At 40.6% G+C, this 10,786-nt stretch overlaps 1 protein-coding gene across 1 annotated transcript; it reads left to right on the top strand.

Moving 5' to 3' along the window:
- The first annotated feature begins 3,773 nt into the window (after nucleotides 1-3,773).
- Nucleotides 3,774-10,786, top strand: LOC111233548 (neuromedin-U receptor 2-like). The gene is given in 3 exon segments (XM_022761388.1): nucleotides 3,774-3,806; nucleotides 5,323-6,250; nucleotides 10,356-10,786. Coding segments are annotated over 3 exon segments (1,392 nt in total).

The following is a 10,786-nucleotide window of genomic DNA, read 5'->3' as shown; positions in this document are numbered from 1 at the left end:
CCTTTAGGTCTGTGTAGTATTAGGTATTAGTAGTATTAGTATTAGGCCATGTTTCCCCACAGGTGACTCACACACAGGTGCCTTACTGTAAGCGATGGTTCATTGTTTATTTCTAGCATAGCTAACAGTGCATTCTCCACATCGAAAGCTACCATAGCAACCAAGGTAGAGCACAGACCCTCAGAGACAGAACAAGATAGAATAGCTGTTACATCCCATAACTATAACACCCCTCAGGGCCATGATTTACACACATCTTCTCTGAGAAGGACATACAGTATGTGGACGCATCTGTTGCATAGTGTTTAGGATAATGTATCCAGTAGTGTCTTGTCACACGTGTGGATGTGATGTGGGTCCATGAAGAATAATTGTATTTGAACATGTTGCAAGTTTGACGAAGGTTAAATATAGTTTTTGGTTTAGTTGTTACCTATACTGCTCATCTCTTTTCTTCTTGATAGATCACTCTTCAATAAATGCTTCTGCTTTAAGACATCTGGGTCTCCTCCTGAACCTTCTTCCATCAGTTCAGAAGATTTCCATCACTGTGCTGCACATTCAAATTATTTTCATTAAGTTTAATGTTGCTTTGGACAGGTATTGATGCTGTAACTGATCATATATAGCTTAGCTACAGTTGCCTAGTTAGTTAATTGTTACTTGTTCAGCTCCAGTTTTTTCAGTTATACTCTCAGACTATTAATACTGCATGGAAGTTTTAGATAAAAACCTCCTGAAAAGCAGGTTGGCATCTGATGGAGACATGGACAGAACTGTAACACTAGCTCAGGTTTTTATCTCAGAATAATCAAACTAGTAAGGTTAAACTCTCAGAGACATGACAGAGATGATGAGATGGATGTGCTGATATCCACAACAAACAGTTTACCTCTTATTGACGTCATGTTTCCTCCCCTCTGTACACTGTGTATAGTGTTCTTATGCAGAAGTATTAGATAGCACCAGGTTTGCTGAGAACAGAGAATTATAACATGATTTTGCAGTTCTTCACAGCTATAGAGCTTCATAGCTTCATCCAGTTTATGGTGTTGTGGCTGACATTCACAATTTGGGTTTACTTTCATGGCATCATTTTCATCTGAATACCCCCTGTATGCCACTTGCTGGATATAGCAGGGCATTTAGCAGCCAAAGAGCCAGATATTTCCCTCAGGAGTGGGTAGAGACATAATTCAACCAGGTGGACAACAACTCGACATCAAATGGATGGAGATCCGTATCAGCAGGATCTGTAAATAGGAAGCTGTGGTCAGTTTGAAAGCTAATAATGTGTTAGTGTTGTGTTTAAAGCTTGTTTCAGTATAGCCCCCATGTGGCTGAAAAAATTAGTCATTGCAGGTTTAAGGCCTTTATTATGTCAGTTGATATTGTGCAACAGTATAGTGGTGCATATTCCCATATTTCAAAACAAAGTCACCGTTTTGGGGCCAGTTGGTCTCTGCAGCCGCGGGTTGCTCACGATGAATGGCCGGTAACCTAGTCTTACTTTGCTGGCCTGAAAATGCAGGTGGTCAGACAAATGCAGCAGATACCTGCTGAAACACTCCCATGATCCTCTCCTGTTCTCCCTTCCACAGCTTTCTGTGGTCCAATACAGAGTAAATATCCTGACCGTTTTGTCTCATCTTTCTTCTCTGTCTAGCATTTTCTCCTGCGCTTAGCATGTGGAGGTGGGGATTTAAAAAAGGGCATAGGCAAGCATTTTTATGGTGTGTACTTTGAAGAAACAGGCCATGAGTAAGAAAGGCATTACGTACTCATCATACAAAATGAGAAAAGCCATACCAGAGGTGAATACTAAATAGGAATCACATCTTTTTGTGTATCACTTAAAGAAGTAATTGTTTTTCAGGGGAGAATGAATTTGAAGTAAGTAGGTCATTCGCTCTTCAATGAGGCAGTCCGAATGATTATACGAACAGAAATGCAGCAGTTACTCTTTTTTTTTTTTTTTTTTTTTTAAATTAACACCAATAGATTGATGCACATTCTGGCTCTAGGGTGATGATGGTCAGACTTTATTCCAAACTGAGAGCAGAACAGTTTAACGTATAATGTATGAACACATGCCTCTGAATTGATATTGCCTGTGCATGTAACCTAAGAGAACAAATTATCTGAGATCAGTCAAGGGCTCAGTGTCAATGAATTTCAGCCAGACAGAGTGTTTGATATATGACTGTGGGCTGTGGAGGTTCCTCACTCTCTTCAGTTACACACAGGTCGGCTATTGCAAAACTGCATTTTCTGATATATTTACCCAATTAAACATAGGATGCTACAGTGAAACTGTATGTTTGTTTTTGCTGTGATTGTTGCTTGACAAGAGCTCTGGCCATTGTTGTCTTTATAATACAAGGGATTATAATCATAGACTGTAAATGAAGATGGATGTAGACTCCATGACATCCATAGGTTTCTGAGGAGTGTTTTGAAGCTCATAGTGGGCTGCTCCACTGGTGTCATCTTGCCAGTGCCTAAATCTGCCAAACTCCCGGCTAATCTAAAAATAGGCAAAGGGGAGGGGTGTGTGTGGAGCCGAGACATTGGTGCATACCGGTTTGTGGCAAGCATAAGCTCACCTACCTGTCACTCAAAGAGGCCACACCCTCAATTATGCAGAACCTTAATAAAATTTAAATGGGAGATATATATAAAAATACATCCCCATACAGTTGACATGGAGGGGGAGATTAGCCGTAGCGACCAGATTGGCTCACTTTTGGAGACTTGAGCAGCTGTTCAAAGAACTGCAGTGTTTGGTACTCCCTTGCTGGCTTCATTTTTCAGCCTTGGAGGTTGTTTATAATGCACCCTCTGAACAGGGCTATGTCTTCAGGGCAGACTTGGAAACTACACAATCGGAAAGTGATGAGAAAGGCTTGGGCTAGCTAATTAGCATGTTAATTTCAGTAGAAGAAAAGACAAGAGTAAACATTAGCATTGCTTTCCTCCACCGGAGACCGCTCTTGTCGAGTAAATGGATGAATTCTGTTGTTGAATTCACAAAGTTTCTTCTAGACTGCAAGTAAAAAGCTGTCAATGCTAATATTAGCTATGTAGCGATCACAAAACTTACAAATAGCTCTTTTAAAAAAGCTACAGGGAAACTGAACTGTTTTTTTTTTTTGCTGTTAACAAACTCAGGAATTAAGTGAAACTCCAATTTAAACCTCTTTTATAAAGCGTTTAATGACAAGCAGGAATAATTAAACATCTCTGTAGCTAATTATATCAGCAGCCTGGTGAGGACAGCAGGTTGGGGATGTATCCCGCTGCAGGAGTATAGTACATGAATTTGATTTCACACAAACACACACAACCTCTAATATTTCCAAAACAACATTATTTTATCATAGCTTTATAATGACTTTAATTTAAAAAAGTGTTCTGTAGAGAAATCTAATCACAATTTCACCTATTTCTTGTGTTTTTTTTTGTGAATGAAAGCTTATTCATGACATCCTGCATAAATTAGGCAGACACATGATCTCATGAGAGCCCCCCCCCCCGCCACCACCACCTCTCTCTCCCTCTCTCCTCTTCTTTACATCTCGCCACATTAATCTCTGTCTGAAGAGGACGTGGCTGCAGCGCAGTTACGATCGTTGTGCTACCTCCACCTGTTTCTTCTTCTCTGTTGTTGCGCCCTGAAAAATCAACTTTTGCAGTCCTTAATCAGTTTTTAATTGCCTCATCGGCGCCGTTTGTTTCCTCATTTCCAATAATGAGCTCACAGAGAGCGCGCAATGAGAAGCGGCTGGGAGAACAGCAGCATCAAGGTGAGGATTTACTTCTGTAAATATTTTTAACAAAAGTTATCGGGTACTGATGTTTTATCAAGAGTCAAATATTCAGCCTATTAACGTTGTATTTACATTTTTGTTTGCTTTTTGTCCGATGTAATTAAGTATTTATTAAGCCCAACTGACTGTCCAATCAACCTTAATTTCCTAATAACAACAATAAACTAACATTAAATATTTTACTTGCATTTTTTAAGGAGTCTAATCAGTCTAAATGCCATTAAATCTCACTGTTAGATCACAGGCAGGTTATAACTCCCCATAGAAACAGGCTAATAGAACATCATTATTTCAAACAATCTTTTAGGTTAATTCCAACTTTGCAGCTCACACTGTGTCACATAACCTTGGGGTTGCAAGGTTTTGCATCAGATGTGGTAACTTAATTACCCTTAGAAGAAGTCATCAGCATCTATCAGTGCATAGTGTGTAATGGCAATTATCCTCAACAGTCACCAGCTGATGAGAAGGATTTGAGCCATATTAGTGCAGCAGTAAAAGCAATATTCCCCAATCCCAAATGGAAATCTGTCATTTCAATGTGACACTAATATATGTTCTATTACTTAATTGTTTCTTCATCATCCAAGGCCAACAGAAAATGTTTGTCAGTCAGTGATGTTCTGCAGCAAAAATGACTTAATTTGGTATAAATAGTTAGTTTATAGGCTCATTATGTGCTATGAGCTGTGTTTAATTACTCAAGTTCACAATCAAAAGTTTACTTTTTGAAATAGAAAAGTCAAAATAATTCTCTTTTAAACAAAGTACAGATAAATAAATCTGTGTATGCTGTGCATGCTAAACACATCCAAAGTGTGTTTTAATTATTTGGGTTAATGTGTTCTGCAGCAGCTGTCCCTGACATTATCCGATTAATATGATTTTGCTCAGAAAATGTTTGGCTCGTGTTTTGCCTAATGGCACTCATCCTCCCCCAAAAAATGAAGCATCTGTTGTTTTAATTGGTCAAGATACCAAATTTCATCTGTTATCTAAGTGGTAATATACAGAGTGGAAACTATTAGCAGATTAATGGACTAGTAGATGGACAGTAGCAACTATTGTGACAATCATTTCAATCAAAAACAAACAAACAAAAAAAAAAGTCAAACATTCTCTTTATTCAGCTTCTAAGGTGCAAAGATTTGGTGCTTTTCTTAGTCATACGTATATGATTTTTAACTGAACACCGCTGTGTTTTCTACTGATGGTCAGATAAAACAAAGAATTTGAAGATGCCATCTTGGGTTCTGTGAAATTATAATGGACATTTTTCCTTCCTTTTTGAATTTTTATAATCAGCAGATTAATCGCCAATACTTGCAGCCCAAGTCATACTAGTTTGGTTAAAATTATCCTCCATTTTAATTCTGGGAATATGTGAATCACTGAGTTTCAATTAAAAAATTGGTTTATGAAACAAGAAGAAATCTTAAATAAGCATCTTCACGGGGATGTAATAAAATGTGTTCTGTTTTTCTGTTTATAGCACATCTCCGGTGTTGAATGAAGTCACAAATCAGCACAGGATGTGTTGACAACTGTTGTCTCTCCAGCTCTCCTCTCTGAAATGGATCTCTCTTTGAAGGGCTCCTCTTCAAACCTATCCAAACTGTTCTTCAATACCAGCATGCCACTAAACGGCACTGGGAATTACACCAACGACCAGTTTACTGAAGTCAACCTCTTTGAAATCCTGGGTCCAAAACGATCTCCCTTCTTTCTCCCGGTGACCACTGTTTACCTTCTCATCTTCCTCACCGGCTTGTCTGGAAATCTGCTCACATGTGCAGTGATAGCAAAGCACAAGAAGATGCGTAACCCCACCAACCTCTACCTTGTGAGTCTGGCCGTGTCCGACCTCCTTGTGCTTTTGTTCGGGATGCCCCTGGAAATTTACGACCTGTGGCAGAACTACCCATTCCCCTTTGGCGAGGGTGGCTGCTATTTCAAGACCTTCCTCTTTGAGACAGTCTGCTTCGCCTCAATCCTCAACGTGACAGCTCTGAGCGTGGAGAGGTACATAGCTGTGGTGCATCCGCTCAAAACAAGATACCTCTCGACGAATCAGCACGCCAAGCATGTAATCACGGTCGTGTGGGTGGTGTCGATGACCTGCGCCATCCCAAACACCTCACTGCACGGCATCTTCTACCTGCCAGAGAGGATGGAGGAGTCGGCCATATGCACTGTGCTGAGGCCCCTGTGGATCTATAACATGGTCATGCAGATCACCACTGTGTGCTTCTATTTTGTACCCATGATGGTGATTAGCATGCTGTACCTGGTGATGGGCCTTCATTTGGGCAGAGAGACGCGGCAGCCCAGCAAGAACCTGGGAAAGAACTGTAGGAGCAACACACGAAGGAAGATCAGCATTGAGAACGGGCGCAGGAGACAGGTTACCAAGATGCTCTGTGAGTTTGTTTTTTTTTTCTTTTCTTTCTACAGAAAACATGCATTGCCATGACAGGTTGCCATGATCCGAAAGCAGATCCCCTTTAATCTGTGCTATCAATGCAAAGACATGTTTCCCAAAGACAAAACGTGAGGAAAACACAGAGCATATAATGGCAGATGATTGTCGATTCTTTGCATGGATTATTTATAATCTGAAGGGGGTCCCATTATTTCACATCGTCTAAACTCTGGGGCTTGATGAGATTTCATACAATGTTAGTACAGTTCTTACAGTCCATATACAACAGTATAACCCCCCCCCCTTCTTATTATAGATAATTGATTTGTTCATTCTAAACTGACATATCCATCTTATGACAGCACTTCCAGCACAGGAAACAAAAGAGCTTGTACTGAATTCTAGTTTGATCCATCTTAAAGGCTCTGTTTTCTGAAGCAGCTTCTTATAATGACTGATGGGATTGGGACATGAACGCAGTATTATTTTCCAAGTGTAGAGCAATCCTGGGATCTTCAAGTATGAATGTCTGTGCTCATCTCACTAGTTTGAAGTGAGCAGTTGGAAAAAAGTGAGGCCAGGTATTTTTGCAAATTGAACAATGTCGTGATTAGATTCTGATGACAGACAAACAACAGCATTGGGTCGTTTGATTATGCTGACATGCTGTTCTTGATCTAATCTGATCAAAACACTCCCACACTGAGCAGTCCTGATGAAGCTGATCTTGAGGTTGATATGATAGAAGGTCTGCTTGTGATTTGTTTTCTTCTCTGGAGCTTTCAACCGCATTTCACAGTCTACTTCAGCAGCCTCCCTTATGGTGGTTTTTATTTTGTATCTCAGTGCGAAATATTTAGTCAAACATATTAGTTAAGGAAGAACAGGTAATGATTTTTTTTTGTGCCGTAGATGCTCTGAATAAAAAGTGCAATAAATATGCTATATTGTTATCTTACAGAGAAATACTTCAACCTGCAGCAACTGATTTTTTTTGGCCACTTGACTTGTTCTCTGACTTAATGTCAACTTATAAAGTTGATACGTTGACTATGACCCTGTTCGGACCTGGAATTAGCATGCGTCTTTGGTAATTTGATCACAAGTGGACAGCTCTAAGTAGGTCAGTTCACATCTGGTACTAGAATGTGTCTCCACATGCGTCAAGAGTGGCCACTTGTGATGGGATCTAATTTTCCTGCTCTATATGCAAATATACACATATTTGCTTTTGTTTTAAGCCAGTCCGACTATGACAGATGGGTAGTCATGTGTTTGTGAGAGAGAGAGCGAGAGAGAGAGTGAGTGACAGAGAGAGGAGGGAGTGTTGAGAGAATCGTAGCACTGCGCACAGTTCTATAATGAAATAAGTTTTTAGCCATGTGAAATAGTAATCTTGTTTTCGACAGGACTTATTGGCACACTGTGGCAGAGGATGTCAGTTGAGTAGACAGTCCTTCAATGTGGCCCAGGACTCATTTGCATTCACACTGCCAAAAGAACGTGTCCACATATAGCTCAGACCACCTCCGAATGTGGTCTGAGTGATCGGATCTCAAATGCATCCTCAATGCATCTTGGGTGGGTTCACATTGGACTTGGAGGTGACCACTTATGATCGAGGTGTGAACAGGGCCAGAAAAACATTAGTGTTCAGATGGTGCTGTTATGTGGTGAATGTAAGTCCACTATTCCTTCTTCTTTTAGCTTTAGTCTTCTCTTCAGTATTTCCCCCTCACATTGGCCTTTTTGGCTGCTAAATCCCCCACTGTGCTCACAAGATAGTCACAGACTGTGTCTGTCTGCCGTTTGATGCTTTAGACAATGGGCTTTCACAGTTTTTTTTTGCTGGTGGTCTATCTAGAAACAAGCCATTAGAGTGAACAAAAGCAATTAAGGTGGTTGTAAAACCTGAAACAATATGCTGAAACGACTGTAAAATGTTCCATATAGCTGTGGGGAACTGCAGGGTTGGGTGATAATTCTCTGGAAGTTTGTCACTACATATGATATACACATGCAGCACATATAGTCGTGTGATACATTGTTAATATAGAAATGATAGTTGATAGCAACATTATTCAAACCCACAGAACAAACATACCAAACATGTCAGGCTGAGATGTGTGAGAGCCGAAGAATATTTGATGTGTGGTGCATTTATGGGGCAGTCATTAAAATATGGACTCAGGGATTTGAATATTTCACTCAGTGTAAACATCATATAGCTTCAATGAAGAGTTGGAACAAGATGATACAGAATACAAATGTGGAAAAAGCCAATTTTTCAAACCTTTCAGCTTCACTTAAGGGGGGGAAGTGAAAAAAACTGCGTGTAAAGGTATTAGATGGACAAATCTCACAAACTCAAGTGATGCTGCCGATCCTCTGCTGCTCAGGAGTGATGCATTTATAAGTGAGTTTGAATAAAATTATACGAAAGACTTTTTACACCTGCATGACTTTGTGTTCAGTTTTAACAATATAATCTTTCATCATGTTTAAGGAAGTACACACCACTAAATCTTCCACATTTCATCTGAAGGTCTTTAAATTAAGGTTAGTGTTATTGTGGGTTTGTTTTTTTTTTGTGAATGGTGGATTGTGATAATATGTTGCATTTGCTGAGCAACACTGGTAATTACAGGGAAATGGCACACTGAATTTCCATTTTTTCAAGATTCTCTTGAGTGGTTTTCTTTCAAAACATCAATAGAAAGTGATGACTGAATACTACTTTATATACAGTTAGTTCATTTTAGTGGTTCCCAACCTAGGGATCAAGCCCTCAGGTCGGTTGGGTTGACCAGGTTGTGAGGTGATTACTGGGCTGGGAAAGAGAAAAAACAAAAGTTCCACAAATCTGTATACACTTCCTTTTAATCTTCTCTAATATTCGATTTTTTTGTGAGATAAAGGATAATTTGGCCTCTTTGGGCCTCTAACAATTATTTAAACTTAGAAGGTTTCGTGGGAATCTCTTAGGCCCCGTTCAGGCCTGGCATTAGCATCTGTCTTGGGTGATCAGCTGTAAGTACAGGTGTGAACGCACCCAAGACGGATTCAGCATTCATTCGAGATCCGGTCCGGTGACTATCCTGTTAGCACAGTGGGGGAATTGGCAGCCAAAAATACCAATGTATGAAGGAAATACTGTAGAGAAGACTAAAGCTAGAAGAAGAAGGAATACTGGACTTACATTCATCACATAACAGCACCATCTGAACACTAATGTTTTTCTGGCCCTGTTCACACCTGGCGTTAACATCCGTCTCAGGTGATCAGATCATAAGTGGTCACCTCTAAGTTCACGTGTGAACCCACCCAAAATGCATTGAGGATGCATCTGAGATCCGGTCACTCAGACCACATTCGGAGGTGGTCTATGCCACATATGGCCACATTCTTTAGGCAGTGTGAACGCAAATGCATCCTGGAACACACTGAAGGACCGTCTCTACTGGCGTCCTCTGCCACAGTCTAATTAGTCCTGCAGTTTCATTATGACCAGAAAATATTATTATGTGACTATTATTTCAAACCTCATTTCATTGAAGAGCTGTGTGCAGTGCAGTGATTCTTTCAACCCCTCCTTGACGCTCTCTCTTTCTCTTTCCCACAAACACATTGACAACAGTCGTGTCTGTAGTGAGCCATTCAAACTGGCTAAAAACAACAAGGCATATGCTACGTGTCGCGTATAGAGCGAGGAAGTGAGATCTCAAGTGGTCACTCTACACGTGGAGACTCATTCTAGCGCCAGATGTGAACTGACATACTTAGAGACGCATGTTATTGCTAGGTCTGCCTAAAATTATCATGAGACTGAAAGTGTACTTAAGTACAGTACATGAGTAAATGTACTTTCAGCCACTGGTCTGGACATACACATGTCCATTGTTGGGCGATGTTTTTAGCATGTTTCACCTTGTCTTTCCATCTGAACAGCTTTTCTGACGCCGTCTCATTTCCTTGTAAAGGGGAAGGTGTCATCAAATATATGTTGAAATAATAAATTACGATCAGTAAGAAAGAACCTGTAACCTGTAGCAACTGTGGGACCTTTTTAAATAGCCTGCCTTCTCTCTGGCCTGATCCTATAGCAATCGTGGTGGCTGTGTTTGGAGTCTGCTGGGCGCCCTTCCACATCGAACGGCTCCTGTGGAGTTCCATCAGCCAATGGACCGACTTGATGCACAATATTTATCAGTATGTCCACATACTGTCGGGCGTCCTCTTCTACCTCAGCTCTGCGGTCAATCCTATCATCTACAGCCTGCTCTCCACACGGTTCAGGGAGTGTTTCCGAGAACTCGTGTGTTCCCAGACGGAGGACAACAGCTCTGTCAGAGACTCACCGCCCTTCCCTAAAATCTTACTGAATCCCTCTGTTTCAAGTTCCAGAGCTCAGGCTGAGGGTAAGGACTCTAATGCTATCATCCCTTTGCTGTCTCCTAACATGACACTGAGCATAGATACTGCAATCCTCACATGTGCATGTAAAGAGACGACTTGCAAGACCTCGGTGTTATAA

Source organism: Seriola dumerili, unplaced genomic scaffold, assembly GCF_002260705.1.
Source record: "Seriola dumerili isolate Sdu_G_001 unplaced genomic scaffold, Sdu_1.0 BDQW01000409.1, whole genome shotgun sequence".
Lineage (NCBI taxonomy): Eukaryota > Metazoa > Chordata > Actinopteri > Carangiformes > Carangidae > Seriola > Seriola dumerili.
This window is presented reverse-complemented; position numbering and strand designations above follow the sequence as displayed.